This window comes from Dendrobates tinctorius, unplaced genomic scaffold (genome assembly GCF_039654945.1).
Source record: "Dendrobates tinctorius isolate UK_male_01 unplaced genomic scaffold, ASM3965494v1 ptg000061l, whole genome shotgun sequence".
Taxonomy (NCBI): Eukaryota; Metazoa; Chordata; class Amphibia; order Anura; family Dendrobatidae; genus Dendrobates; species Dendrobates tinctorius.
In genome coordinates, this window is record NW_027361729.1 from 2,035,132 (window position 1) to 2,050,924 (window position 15,793).

General features: G+C 44.3%; 2 protein-coding genes across 5 annotated transcripts in view; both read left to right on the forward strand.

Annotated features, from left to right (window-relative positions):
• Nucleotides 1-15,793, forward strand: part of AGBL4 (AGBL carboxypeptidase 4) — a 1,778,944-nt gene that overhangs the window by 1,258,096 nt on the left and 505,055 nt on the right. The window lies entirely within an intron of this gene.
• BEND5 (BEN domain containing 5) overlaps nucleotides 9,676-15,793 on the forward strand; it is a 51,429-nt gene continuing 45,311 nt past the window's right edge. The window contains exons 1-3 of one of the 3 annotated variants that reach the window (XM_073579168.1): nucleotides 9,676-9,929; nucleotides 13,623-13,797; nucleotides 14,214-14,345. In XM_073579168.1, the coding sequence (XP_073435269.1) occupies nucleotides 14,238-14,345 (108 nt within the window). In that variant the 5' untranslated portion in view covers nucleotides 9,676-9,929; nucleotides 13,623-13,797; nucleotides 14,214-14,237. The remainder of the gene's footprint in view (nucleotides 9,930-13,622; nucleotides 13,798-14,213; nucleotides 14,346-15,793) is intronic. The other 2 variants (XM_073579167.1, XM_073579169.1) reach the window with 2 other exon arrangements.

The following is a 15,793-nucleotide window of genomic DNA, read 5'->3' on the forward strand; positions in this document are numbered from 1 at the left end:
ACACCTTAAAGTTTGATCCGCCTCGTCACTGCATCCCGCGTACCTGCCATGACCACATGTACAAGAGGAATAACATTTTCTGGTCTTTACATACAGTAACTTGTATCCTGCAGTTTTCACCACTTTTCTCCTCTGCAGTTTCTGTCTCTGAGTTAATGAGTGGGGATTAGCTGCTATGATGTCTCCCATATACAGGGTTTCCTGCTCTCCTGTCTGCAGCACATGTTTAGAAGCATCAATAGCACCGGTGATGTCATACAGCAAAACAGAGCAGTGTAACTGTGAATCCAGCACTGGGGTGAGCTGAAATACTTACTACAAAGCAGCAGAAGAATAATTTTTACAGGTCTACTGCTGCCTTTCCTCTCATCTGTGCACCTCCCCTCTCTTCCTCAGCCAAGTTTTGACAATGGCAGATTTTTGCAGTTTTTTCTATAGTGGGGGTGGGGGGTGGGATGGGGTCATGAATGGGTAAAAAAAAAAAAGCATATTCCTTACATAAAATGTTCCCGAATAAGCTATGTTGTGCTTTTGCAAGAGGAATAACACTATTTCTGGTCTTTACATACAGTAACTTGTATCCTGTAGTTTTCACCAGTTTTTTCCTCTGCAGTTTCTGTCTCTAATTTTCATTTCTCTCTCAGCTAATGAGCGGGGACTAGCTGCTATGATGTCTCCCATGCATCAGGTTTCCTGCTCTCCTCTCTCTCTGCAGCAAATTTTTAGAAGCATCAATAGCACCGATGAAGTTATACAGCAGTACAGAGCGGTGTAACTGCAAATCCAGCACTGGGGTGAGATGAAACACTTACTAGCAAGCAGCAAAAGAATATACTTTATGAATCTCCAAAGCCAAAGTTGCTCCCTTATGTTTAATATTTTCTACGGAATCCTCCTGCACCAAAAGATACATTATTCATTTTGACTATTAGACATTATCAGCTACTATTTATGTAAAGCTAAAACCTACTAAGGGCCCTTTGTGGATACTTGTATTGTTCTGGCACATACACCCTGGAATAGGCCAAAAGGAAAGACAAATTATTCCAAACAAAACTCTCATAAAAAATAGATTTCCAAAATTTTCTTCATACCAGAATTGATATTCAGAGTTTTCCAAAACTCCTGATCTTTGCTCGTGCTATGTTTTCTTTTTTATTTCATCCTGTAGATTCTACATGAAACATCATATAGTACATTGCTGGATGGAGGTGAAGAGGTTTGTACGGGGTCAGAGCCACTCATCCATTGATTGCACAAATGTTCTTTTAGGTAATGTTCACAAATTGCGTTTTTGCTGCATTTTTTAATGCAAATTTTAAGCTGCGTTTTACAGCACCAGCAAAATCTATGAAATTTTCAAAAACCTCCTGCACACACATTGTTTTTTTTTTCTGACTGATATGGAAAACCGCTGCGTTTCTGCAAACCACAGCATGTCACTTCTTTCGGCGTTTTTGCAGCATTTTTTCACCCATAGGAAACAATGGGTAAGTGCAAAAACCCAGCAAGAAATGCAAGTGTCAGGTTTTGCTGCGTTTTTGGTGCAAAAACCTTTAGGCTCTGTGCACACGTTGCGGATTCGTGTGTGGATCCGCAGCGGATTTGGCCCTGCGGATCCGCAGCAGTTTTCCAAGTGATGTACAGTACTATGTTATCCTATGGAAAACAAAAATCGCTGTGCACGTGCTGCGGAAAATTCAGTGCGGAAACACAGCTGCCAATTCTTTGTGCGGATTCCGCAGCGTTTTTACACCTATTCCATTATAGGAATCCGCAGCGTGTGCACACACCCTAAGGAAGTTGAATCATTATTTTTTTGGGGGGCCCTAAACTTTATCAGCATGCACAAGAGCCGACGAAAATTTCAGCAAAAAAGCAGCAAAAAAAGTGCAGCCAAATCTGCCTTCTGTGTGCAGGTTCTTTGAGCAGGTTTTGCAAAAACGCAATGTGTGAACATAGCCTTGATGGCGCTCAAAAATTTTTTTTCTAAATCCATCATGTAATGTCTCGACTGTAAACCCTTCCGCCTTCTCCCTATATAGCTATAGTGATCCTCTGTATCATATAACACATTCTAACAACACTGGAACCATCAATCTGGAGTAACAGGGAGGGATCACAGCTGAGAACCCAGGACAATTGTCATTATAGATCAGTGAATCGATTCCAAACTAAATCGATTTTGATACGAATTTACTCCAAAATCCTGATTTTGACAAACTCAAAATTTTTGGGATTCGATTTACTTTCATCTCATAATGGTGACTGACTAGTCTCCAATTTTACTGGTCTAAAGTAAAAAAAAATGGCACCTTTGGACTCGCTTTTCCTCTCCTGCTCTTACACCACTTTCCCAGCTCCCCAATCCTCCACAGCTGTTTTTCCTCCAATCCGGCTTGGGCTAATCTGAAGCCCATGACTGGCTTCAAGTGGTCACATGGGGGGCAACGTGCAAAATGTCCCCCCTTAAGATCACAGAGGAAGGGGAAATTAAGTTAAAGGGAATCTGTGATGATGAGAACCTGGATTGCCAACCGTCCAGAAATTCCAAGGCAATCCATAAAATAAGGCACTTTTTTGTATCACAATGATTTCTTATGGTTTTAAAAAAAGTGTCCTCAAAAAATATCGTCTGTCCGTGATTTTTTTCTAAGTTATCCAGGAAAAAATAAAAAGTCAAGTTGGCAGCCCCAATGAGAACCCCTTTCCATACGCTCTGTTGTTCTTAACCCATCTAGTATGGTTGGATGGGAAGAAGACCCTTGGGAAGTAGAGTTATAATGGACCCCCTAGTCTACCGAATACTTTGACAAGCCCCTTGTATGTTTGTCTAGGTTGCAATGGTCCACCCTAGTACTCCTGGCTCTGACATCTACCCAGGTCTACTGTGGTTAACGCTCTTTCCATATGGATAAAAATATATATTTTTAAAGGGGGTTCAGACTGGTTAAAAATCCTCATTGATTTCCCACAGCTCCTATGCTAAAACTTACCGTATCTCCACCAATCTCGAATTCCTGGCCCTATCTTAAATGAGCCAGAAATGCCATCTTAGGCCTTTTTCACACATCAGTTTTTCGCCGTCAGGGGCGATCCGGCTTTTTTTTGTAAAACCGGATCAGGCGAAATGCAATGCCGGATCCAGTTTTTCCCCATTGACTTGCATTAGCGCCGGATCGCGCCGGATGGCATTGCGTTTCATCCGTTTTTTGCCGGATCCGGCGTCTGGAAAAAACGGCTACTGTAACGTTTTTTGTCTCCAGCGAAAAAGCCGGAAGCGCCGGATCCGACGCTTCCGGCTTTTTGCCACAATGAAAGTCTATGGGCACCAAAATGCGCCGGATCCAGAAAAAGACGGATCCAGCCACCGGATCCGGTTTTTTTTTAAGTCTGCGCATGCTCAGATCCAATTGGCCAGCCCCCAGGAAACAGATATAACCTGCTAGACGAATCCAGCAGAAAAACGGATTTATTTAATTTATGCCAGATCCGTTTTTTCTAAAAATAGCCGGATCCTGCCTGACGGCAAAAAACTGATGTGTGAAAGTTGCCTAAGCCAAGTATTGACGTAGAGGTGACCTGCATCACCAAGTGATTGGCTGATTTGGCATATTTTGGCCATTTCTAGGGTGTAGTGATGGGACGCAATAGTAGAGACCGGCGAGGAGAGAGTTAGCATCAGAACTGAAGCTGTGAAGGTTCATTTAGGCAGGTAACGCAGGGCCAGACTGGCCATCTGACCATTCTGGCAAATACCAGGAGGGCCTGTCTGGTTGTGGGATGCCTTGTTTCCTACGTTGTTAACAGAATCGGTGTTCTCAAGACACCCATATGTTTAAGAGTTGTGACGGAGCACAAAGTCGCTGACTCCGTCACTTACTGCAGCAGGCCACGGGTATCATTAGAAATATTGGTCTTGTAGTAAATCATGCTTTCCTCCATCCAGGGTAATATTAGTGATATATTCCATCTGGTGCTTGGGGATGGGGACAGCATGGGCCTGTGTGATTTCAAATGCCAGGGCTGAATTTTAGCCCCAGTCCGTACTTGCAGGTAAGTATTACTTTTTTGTAGTTCTTTAACCAGTCTTAGACTTTTTTTAAATATTTTTTTTTTATCTATTTGGCTATCTGCTGTCAGTCGAGAAGTGGTTGAAATTCCAATGTACATGGATACCGGTGGTCCACAGCTCACGATAGATACGTGTCCTATTGGTGGGACCCTCAGGGCTCATACTCACTTGCGAGAGACTTGCACGATTCTCGTGCAAGTCTCTCGCAAGAAAACCCGGCACTGCCGCCGGCACTCAGACCGGAGCGCGTGACTGCATAGAAATACATGTAGCCGCACACTCCGAGTGCCGGGGGCAGTGCCGGGTTTTCTTGCGAGAGACTTGCACACGAATCGTGTGAGTGTCTCGCAAGTGAGTATGAGCCCTCAATTTCTGCCCCTGTTGTCTACAGCGCTGGAGCCAATTTATGATCTCAACTGCTCGTACGATCCACTCGGGCAAAGACGACGAGCTTTGTTATTGGCGGCAGCCACGGTACAGGGGTAAAACATACTGCAGCTGGGAAAGAAGGGTTTTGGGAAAATGGAAAACCCCTCTAAGTACAGTCATCTACAAATTATGTTTGCATCAGGTAAGCTAAAGTTACGGTGATGTACGAGCGATCTGTGAGTGCATGACCTCTGTTTCGGCCTAAGGCCGGGGTCACACTAACCTGCGCAAAATACGGTCAGTATTTTACATGCATAATATGGATGAAGGACCCCCAAACAGTGCTCCGTATGTCATCCGTAATCAAGGTGTGGTCGCGTATTTTGCGCATCTAAGCATCTGTATGCCATCCGTATGCCGAGATTTTCTCGCAGGCTTGCAAAACGGACATATAATGGAGCCCTATGACAGGGTTTCTAACAGAAACCAAAGAATAGATATAGACACATAGAATGCAAATATATAGATATATGTTTGTCACAATGACGTGTGTGTATATATATATATATATATATATGTATTCTATGTGTCTATATCTATTCTTTTGTTTCTTTATTAATCCTGTCAGTGTGAGTTTACTGTATCGCGCACTGAATTTTCGGCTTTGCTAAAAGACACCTGGTGCGTATTTCTCGCAAGTCACGTGTGGTCCGTGTGTAATCCGTATTTTTTGCGCACCCATAGACGCATTGGCGTACTACGGGCGGAGTACGCTGACAATCGCAGCATGCTGCGAGTGGCACGGAGCGTAGAATACGGATGAGAAATATACGGCTGGTGCGAGGGACCCCATAGAGAATCATTGGTCCGTGTGTAATGCGTGCTTTTAGCGCCTCTCACTCGGCCGTATTCCTCGCCAGTGTGACCCCGGCCTTAGTCAACATGTAGCCCCAACCTAAATAAGATATCTCCCTATTCATTCAGGGACTTGGGGGGGGAAGGGATGCACAGTGTTTTTTTTTTTCAAAGACCAAAACACTTAGTTTTAGGGCAGTTTCATCCGTGTGCTATCCGTATGTCCGTATGCTGTCCGTGTCTTTGAAAAATTATTTTCAGTGTTAACCCTTTGACTTTTAAAAACGCCCACAGACAGCACACGGACAGCAACCTTGTGCGGTACATGTTTACACGGACCCATTGACTTGTATGGGTCCATGTGATCCGTTCTGTTGCACACGGACACACGGTCTGTGAAAACACGCTGACATCTGCATAGACACATTCATGAGAATGTGTCTACGTGTGTCAGTGTCTCCGGAACGTGAGAAAACTGTCACTACACGTACCGAAGACACTGACGTGTGAAACTGCCCTTAGGGTGAGTGCACTTGTTGTGGAAGGTGCTGCAGATTTTTCCACGCGGATTTGGAAAAATCCGCAGGTCAAAAGACCTGTGTTTTACCTGTGGATTAGCCTGCGGTTTTCCCCTGTGGTTTCAAACCTCTACAATGGAGCAGATGTAAAACCGCTGCGGATTCCGCAAAAAGAATTGACATGCTGTGGATTTGAAACCGCAGCAAATCCGCGCGAAAAAATCCGCAGCATGTGCACAGCGTTTTTTGATTTCCATTGAATACAATGGTACTGTACAACGCAGCAAAATCTGTGCACACAGCCTTAAAGTACCAGCAAAGTGAATGAGATTTCAGAAATCTCATGCACACTTTGCTTATTCTTTCTCCTTGCATTTTTTGACTTGAGAAAGAACCACAAGTAAAAACGCATCAAAAATGGGAATTCTTTGCACATAGTTTTTCTGCAGAAAAAAAAGTGGCAAAAATGCACAGATTTTACACAGAGTTTTTCCTGCTGTTTGTGTTGCAGAAAAAAAAAAACTTTTTCCAAAAGGGCAAAAAAATAAATAAAAGTGATATTCTCTCTCTATCAGTTATTTGTGTTGGTGGGAATGCAGGGATGGTCCAACATTCACATAGCAACTATAGTGGAGATTTTATCCAGCTCTTTAGAGTATGTTCACACATGGTGTTTTTTTTTTCTGTCAACAAAAACCGGTGCAAAATTGCCACGTGTGACCATACCCTAAAGATTCTGGAGAGCCTGGATAGAATCTTCAATACTGAAGTTATGTGAATGTGGACCATCCCCGAATTCCCACCAACGCACATAACGGAGAAAGAATATCACTTTTGTTTATTTTTTATTTATTTATTTTTTAAATAAAATCCATTTATTTCAGTGTTACATTAAAGCTTCACAACTGTTCTGCAGGTGCCGATCTGTGATTCAAGAAAAAAAATGTGACGCCTTATAACGTTAATAGGGAAAGGCAGATTATTATGAGTTGTAAATGGCTGCTGCAAATCAATTTCCTGTTGTGTCTTCAGATTTGTGCACTTGGCAGTGAGCTGTATCGATCGCACGATGGTGAAGTTAGCGAGCGAAACCAAATTAGGTCCAGAAAACATGGAGAATTGGATGAGGGATGCGCATCCAAATATAGACGCCGCAATCACAAAGGATTTCACAGGTTGCTTAATGCTCACCTCTCTTACCAACCTGGAGATTTTCCATCACCGCCGACGTTCGGAGACGCAGTAAAGGTTGGACGCAGTTTAACACCTTAGAGGAAACCTGTCAAGATGTTTTTGCTACTGAAACCAGGGGTCCGGCTGCATAAGTCCTAGTTAGGGACGAAACAATCAATTTTTAGTAATCGAATTCATCATGGATTTGTGCAAAAATTTCATTGTTCTAGAATCTACTCGGGATCTGGTTCTCATGAATCCGGCAAATTGGTTGCCACATTTTTGGATCCTTCAGAGGGCTGGGAAGGGGTTAAAATATTAATATTAAATTAAAAACAAACAACTTTTAAGCCTGGGGTCACACATGCGAGAAACACGAGCGAGTCTTGCATCTCAATTCCCGGCACTCGGGCAGGGCCGGCCCGAACGTATAGGCGAACTAGGCGGCCGCCTAGGGCGCCGACCCAAAGGGGGCGCCAGAGAAAAAAATAGAAAAAATTATAAAAAATCTTTTCAAAGGGCAAAAAGTTTTAGGGATGGAAAGAAAAGTGTACATATTTAAGGGCAAATATGACGCAAGAGAGGTTGGTTGGGTTGGCAACAATTTCGATAGAATCTGAAGTTGCTAAACAAATTAATCTCGGTGACTTAGTGTCATCCTTTTCAAAAAAAAAAGGCAAGGAAACAAAAATTTTAATTACCTATGGTCGTTTTTGTTTTGTGCTATTGATTACTTTGTATATATTTGTCCTATACAACTTCTCAGAAGATTAAAGAGTTAGGAGAGAGTTAATTAATCATTGTTGTTGTGGTTTATTTTGCTCCTAAATTTATATCCCAAGTTTTCATCTACTGCCAAGAATAGTAGGGGCGCAACAAAATAGTTTCGCCTAGGGCGCCGTAATCTCGGGCCGGCCCTGCACTCGGGACCGGAGTGTGCCGCTGCTTGTATTTCTATGCAGCTGAGCGCTCCGGTCCCGAGTGCCGGGGACAGAGATGCGAGACTTGTGCGCATTTCTCGCATGTGTGACCCCGGCCTTATACTCGCCTTTCTTTATCTGTTCCTGCGCACCGCAGCTCCCCAGTCTTCTGTTCTTCCAAAGTTCCATTCGGCACTAAGGTCATTTTATAGGGTTTGTCCAGGCTTGGGGCTCACACTATGTGACATGTGAATCCTCACAGCGTGCATGTTGTCAGCATTTTCCGGAGCCGAAACTCGGGCTGGTGCATGAATGCAAATATGCAATTTGCATCCATTGGGTCACGTGCCGACTAGACGTGCGCAGACTCGCTCAATGCAAGTGTTAGTGAGTGAGAGCATGTCTACTCAGTATGGTAATGTGGCCAGAAGTATGTAAATCGCATACTTGAACTCACATGACTGCCCACTCCCGGCACCGAAGATCCTGACAGTGCGCACTGTGCAGGTTCACAAGTCTGCAGACTCATAGAGCGACTGCAGACTTGAGCCCTTTAAGGCTACAGCGCCAAATGGGGTTGATGGAAGAGCAGAAGCCTGGGGGAGCCGCTGTGGCTTGCGAATAAAGAAAGGGTGTAAGGTTTTTTTTTTTAACCCTTAAAATAAATTGGGGCAATTTCTATTCAGACCTTATGGAATCTGTTGGACGAAAATGAGTGAATCTGCCTAAATTTAAGTTTGAGATAATCAAGCTCTGAAGCCAGGAGCAAATTAGCCTTCAAGTGCATTGAGAGTGTATAGACATAGAGATGAATGGCCGAATATCGGAGGCAAATTGTGCATGCAAGTCCGGGGAAAAAAACAGAAATGCGCACAGCCCCATTGCATAGCATTGGTTCGAGTGCTGTCCGATGGTTTGCCATTGCAGGAATGTCCGCAAGGAACAATATGTCACTTTGCTTGTCTGCCCAACTGCACCTGGAACTTGTGTAACTCACTCTCTAGGAAGCGCACTGTCCTGTTCCCATCATTAAGCCCTCCCCCTGTGGGCTAGTCACAGCACTTAACTACTGTACTTCTGACTCTGCTGTCTGTTGCTGGGCAGAACTTCCTTACACTACACACTATACTAACAAAACTCATACCGTACCCTACTCTAGTGTCACCATCTAACTCCAGTTTACTGTACACGACCCACATTATGCCGGACCTTCACATCACCATATCACAACACATTCTAAAAACCGCAGGACACAGTTTACACTTCGCCTGACACGATGTACGTAAAAGACGGGACAGTACAGCGGACACCCTCAGGACTAAAAAGTCACGGTCTCTTGGATCACCGTCACCACATCTGCGGTGGGAAGGTACAGATTTCATCAAGCGGTAGAGCGGCAGATTAATATAATAACTCAAACAAAAGAACGATAAAAAAAAAAACACAGAAAAAAAATGCATGTGATAAATATATGCGATATAGAATAAGTTTGCAAATAAAAAAAATTTAAAAAATTTGATATTAATGAAAAAAAGCAATAAAACAGTAAAAAAAAAAAAACCCTAAAGAAATGAACAAATAAAATATGAATCATTTCCTAAATGAAAAAAAAAAATACCTAAAGCCATCAAAATAAACTTTATTCACACGTTTTATACTGCCAAGAGGAGGTTGTGCGTATTTCCTCTGCCCTGCGTGCTGAGACCTGTAGTCCCCGAGACTAGTGCAGCCAGGGTTGGTTCTGCGGGTACTCGATGATCCGGCGCTCTATTGCTCTCGCCTTGCCGTCCCCGCATCCTCCGTTGCCAGGGTAACCGCTTGGTGGCTGAGTGCCGAGCGGGGCCCGACAGCGGGCGGAGCGTGTTCGCTTCAGTCCGGTTTTTGGATGATACCGTGTGCAGCCCGGCTCCACCGAGGACTTCGATAAGAGGAAGGCGTACACCGTGTACCGGAGCCCGGAGGAGGAGGAGGCCGCGGGGAGGAGCTCGCTGCAGAGGGCGCAGATCCTGGCACTGACAGGTGAGCGCCATCATGTGTCACAAGTCACGATAGCTCATGTTATATCACGATTGTCCCCCATTATTGGTCCTGACGTTCACATGGGCATGAAGGCTGACGCCAGTCTTGTTTGTGGGGGGATATACGTGTGTAGTAATAAGTGTGGACACATCGGGGTCTTCGTGTCGCGGCGTCCTATCTCGATGCCCGTTTATGCACTGACCCTCTGTTAACGGCACGTGGATCATACACCCCAACAGTGTCCGATGGACGAGGGTCCGGCGTCTGGGACCTGTACTGAGATATATACAAGCCGGTGATCCCCCGGGCACGTGCCAGGACGGCGCGCTCTGCCTAGGCTTCACCTCACGCCATACCAACCAGATTCATCGATAGGTTTTCTTTCACGTGAACGCCTCTCGATTAGTCGGTTAATGGTTTGAGCCTCCCGTAAAGTTTTGGGTTTTTTTTTCGCCCTTTTTAAAGGTTTCTCCGATAATTTAGTTAAGTGCCCCCCTCCCTCCCCTATCACATAATTCAAACGGCAGCCTGTCGCGGTCGCATGTCAGGACCGGCTGCAGTCTGAACAAACACCGATCCCGAGACCTGCGTCTCAACTGACCGAGGAGCTGTATCGTAAGCACGCTTTTACCAGCGCTGCAGGAGCAGGGCTGTGACAGGAGAAGAAATAAATGCTGACTGAAAACCAAGGACTCTTTTCCCCAGTTATCTGTGCCAGTCAGCTGAGGAGATGATTTATTTTTACTCCTGTCACGGAACTGCTCTGGCTGCTCCCTATTATGTGTACTTACAATATTATTCCTCTGTCAGTTTAGACACAGATCTCGGGATCAGTGTTTCTTCAGACTCCAGCCTGATACACGAGTAGGACGGGGGCCATTTTATTACATTCTTGGAGAATCGATTGACAGGAATCCGGTCGATCGGCCGAGTCAGTAATCTGTGACCGCTAAATGGGAGACCTGCGAATATTCTCTCCCCTCCTGGTAGCCCAGAGGTGTGAGGCGATTCACAAAACTTCTTACCCAGCTGTCACTAATTGGTTGGACTCCGGCCCATTGGCCAGGTCATTAATCAGTTCTCCTATCTCTAGTCGTAAGATTTCCGATTCTGATGATTCATCAGTTGCCACTCCCGTCTCCAAGATCCTATCCCAATAAGTTGTAGGTATAATAATAATATTAGCAAATACCTCCACCTAGAAATATAGTGAAGTTCTTCTGATTCGCTTATCGTGTGCACGGTACTGCAGTAGCTTAGGTAACCATAGATACGACTGCTAGCAAATAACTGTTACTATATGAGTTGTCGTAACCATGGATACCTAAGCTACTACAGTGCTTTGCACATGGTAAGTGATGTAGCTAATCAGAAGAACTATACTTCATTTCTAATCGGAGGTATTTGCTAATATTATTATTACACCTACTACAAATTGGGATAGGATCTTGGAGATGGGCATACCCCTTTAAAGAGACTGTTCCTCCATTGACATTTACACCAAATACACTTTACATCAGTATTTTGTTTCTATTCTGACACAGTTGAGTTTTCAGAGTTCTCTAATCAGCTGGAGACTGTGTCTAGAACATATAATTAAAGTATCACTCTGATATTTTTTTTTATTCCTCCTTCTGTTTCCAATCCTTAATGTGTGTAAAGTATATACCAGTCTCCGTGTTCTGCCGTTTCCAGCCCTGCTCCGGTCCCATGCTGGACCAGGTGACCGTAGTTGTGACCAGCCGGGTTCTTCTGGGCTGACCCGAAAACCTCTGCTCTCATAGACTTGCATTAAAGAGGTCATGCGGTCTTAAGCTACAAGTCTGCAGTGTCTGTATGTGTCTGCAGACTTATGAATCCTCACATCCCGCAATACTGCGCACTGTGAAGGTTTCCTGGTGCTGACGCTGGTAGCGCGTGACCACATGTATGTAATCCGCATACATGCGGTCGTATGCCGACTAGATGTGCTGAATGTCAGTGTATTAGGAATCCTTGCAGTGTGCGGGAGGTGAGCATGCACAAGTCTGCAGTCACAGAGAGGGACTAGAGACTTGTAGCTTAAGGCTAATCTCGCATTAGCTTTTTTTTGCGCAGCGCATCGTGCGCAATAGAAACGCATGCAAAAAAAAAGCATCATCATGACGCATGCGCATGGACGGGCACGATGCGCTGCGCAAAAAAACACTAATGTGAAACCAGCCTAAAGGGGTATTCCCGTCTCCAAGATCCCATCCCAGTTTGTAATAGGTGTAATAATAATATTAAATACCTCCAATTAGAAATGTAGTATAGTTCTTCTGATTTGCTATGTCACTTACCCTATGTGCAGGGCATTGCAGCATCCATGGTTACAACCACTCATATAATGACAGTCAGTTAGCTGTTAGTGGTCATAACCATTCATACCTAAGCTACTGCAGTGCACATGGGGTAAGCGACATAGCTAATCAGAAGAACTATACTACATTTCCAATTGGAGGTATTTGATAATAAGGTTATTATTATACCTACCACATATTGGGATAGGCTCTTAAGCCCCCGTTACACATAACGTTGTCCCAGCGATCCCACCAATGATCTGACATGATGGGATCGCTGGGACATCGTTAGGCTGATCGCTGGTGAGCTGTCACATAGACAGCCCCTCCAGCGATCAGGACCAGCAAGCAAGCTGGTATCTAAGGTAAACAGCGGGTTTCTAAGAGCCGCGCGGCTCTTAGATACCTGATGTTTACATTGGAAACCAGTGTCCAGCGTCGCTGATCGCTGGTCTCTCGTCACACGCAGCGATGCGCGCTGGCCAGTGGGAGACCAGCGATCAAAAAACGGCCCAGGACGATGGAGCGCGATCAGCGATACCCGGCAGGGGGGCCGATCGCTGATCCTCGTCACACACAGCGATCTCGCTGGCGCGTCACAAAATCAGCGATCTCGCTAGTGAGATCGCTGTGTGTGACGGGGCCTTTACACATGAGAATCCACCTTTAAGTCCATTGAACCCCTTTAAGAAAGTAGAAACTGATGGTCTTCAGTGTGAGCCAGCAAGAGCGAGCGGCGGTCACAGGATGCAGGAGAGAGAGCCAAGCATCTCTGGAAACGGTGAAGGCTGAGACCGGTAGGTATTTTACTGCGCACAGTATACAGATGTTGCAGATTGATAGCAAAGGGGTAAAAAAAAATTTTTTATAAGTCAGAGTTCTCCTTTAATGTGGTGCAAAACATGTACTCCAATTTTTAGGCGCAATTTAATGGGGTATTCCCATCTCCAAGATACTATCCTAGTATGTATTGGGTGTAATAATAATAGCAAATAACACAAATTAGAAATATAGTATAGTTCTTCTGATTAGCTATGTTTATTACCAGATGCGCAGGGCATTGAAGTATCTTAAGTATCCATGGCCACGACTACTCATATAGTGACAGTTAGTTGATAGTGGGCTTATCCATGGATACCTAAGCTGCTGCAATGCCCTGCACACGTGGTAAGCAACATAGTGAATCAGAAGAACTATACTACATTTCTAATTGGAGTTATTTGGTGATTTTATTAAATCTACTACATATTGGGATTGGATCATGGCGATAGGAATACCTTTTTAAGCCAGAATTCTAGAACACGAGGCTTAGTATATCGTCAGTATGAATTCATACATGCAGTTTTTGGTGCATTTTTTTTTTTTTTTTCAGGCAAAATCAAAAGCGGATTCAAAAGGAACGGGGACTAAAAAGGACTCGGACTTCTCTTTTCTACTCCAGGATGCGGCGCACATAATTGCACCAAAAGCTGCACGTGTGGTTTCGGACTAAGTTGTCAACTGGATTATTGGGAGGGGAAGGAGCCCCCCAAATGTGACATTCAGAGGTTAGTGTAAGAGGGGGATGCCACGGAGAGAAGTCCCTGTGTCCGGCGGGCTGTCCATGTCTGGTAACTGAGGACATATCTCTGTGTCTTCCATCAGATTTTGCATACACTTATTACTTCTCTAGGTGCTTGGAAGCTGTCGTCGCTTTGTGCCACTTTCGGCGCGTCAGCTAGAGAAAATAGATTCTTTCAAGAAAAGTTTTGAAGGAAGGTTGAATTCTGAAATGAGAACGCGCGTCGTCCTTTGTTCCGTCTCCATTGTAGAGACATAAAATAAAGTCCTGGCGCGTTCTCGGCACCTAGAAGCTGCATCTTTTTTTTTTTTTTTTTTTTAATGTTTCCCGCACAAAAGCTCATTTTGATCTTCAAGAGAAGCCGAGTCTAATCTGTTTAACGTGCTTTCTATCTTATTCAAGAAAACAAAACTGGAAAGCCCCGTAATGCAGAAGAAAATCAAAATCCCCAAGCTGTGTCTGAACTCCTCCGAAGGGTCCTGGGAGTTTAAAGAGAACGAAGAGGAGGACGGCGAGCGGCGGCGGCACAGTAAGGTAACTCTCAAAAGCTGCAGAACGATGGGGCGGAAACCTTCCCTAAATGCTCCATCAGCGTGGGAAGTGTATTTTCCCTTTTTTTTTTTTTTTTTTTTCTTTTTTCTTTTTTCTTTTTTGTTTTGTTTTTGCAAAGTTTTAGTCCAATTTTAGCAAGTAAAGCTTATTCGCTGCGTAAGAAAGATTCATTGCGTTTTTCAAGATCTCTGCTTGCTGCCATTGGAACCTTCGTCCACTCCCCAGAGGATAACGCTCAGTCCTGATTAGAGATGAGCGAATTTGTTCGTTTTTTGTCCCCGAATCTGATTTTGCCATATTCGTGCCGAATGTGTGTTTAATCATCGGTTCTGAACATATTCGGTAATTTCGACTCCCAGTGACTCTAATGACGTTCGGCCGTGTTCGAAGAATACTGCAAAAACAATACTCGATGCCGATCGTATTCGGAACCGAATCCGAGCCAATTCGCTCATCTCTAGTCCTGATCATGTAGGAATTGCCAGTGCAGTTAGTGCATACTCACACTGAGCTTTTTCAAAAGTGGAAAAATGTGATCAGGAATCCATGTAAGGAACACTAAGTGAGGGGGAAGGGTGGTAGAGGTTGGGTTTCTTGAAAAGCTTTGAGGGGGATTCTGAAGGTTAGTTTCCGTCCAGCTTTTTGCATCCTTTTTTACTTGACCGTGTCAAGTTTGGAGCAGAGTTCATGAAGAATCCAACGACATGTCACTTTGTTTTTTTTTCCATGGTGAAGCTTACAAAACTTCATAGGAAAGGGCTTAAAGGGAATCTGTCAGCAGGTTTTTGTTACCTTATGTGAGAGCAGCGTAATGTGGGCAAAGAGAAGCTGATTCCAGCGATGTATCACTTAGATCAGGGTTCCCCAACTCCAGTCCTCAAGGCCCACCAACAGATCAGGTTTTCCTTTGTATTGCACAGGTGAAGCAATTATCACTTGAGCAATACTAAGGAAATCCTTTAAACATGATCTGTTGGTGGGTCTTGAGGACTGGAGTTGGGGAACCCTGACTTAGATAACTGGATGCAGCCGTTCTCACACAAGCAGAGCTTTTAGATTTAGAAAGAAGCAGAGCTGAGAAAGCTAGCCCCGCCCACTCTGCTCTCCGTATGTACAAGGTCTATAGACAGTGAGCTGCTTATCACAGGAGGGGGCGTTTCCGGACTAGTGCAATGTTAATCTCTTAGTGATAAATCCTTCACGGTTAGTTAAGAACAGCATTGCACTTTGACAAGTGACACATCCCTGAATTCTGTGTTTAAAGTGAACCTGTCAGCAGGATTTTGCTAAGTAAACTATAGACACTGTCAGGTTGACACTGTTATACTGATTAAAATGATACCTAGGGTGATGAAATCCGTCTTGTGGTTGTTGTGTAGTCAGTGTTAGACGTTTTCAGTTAATGATCTGCCCGTGCTTAGGGGCAAGAC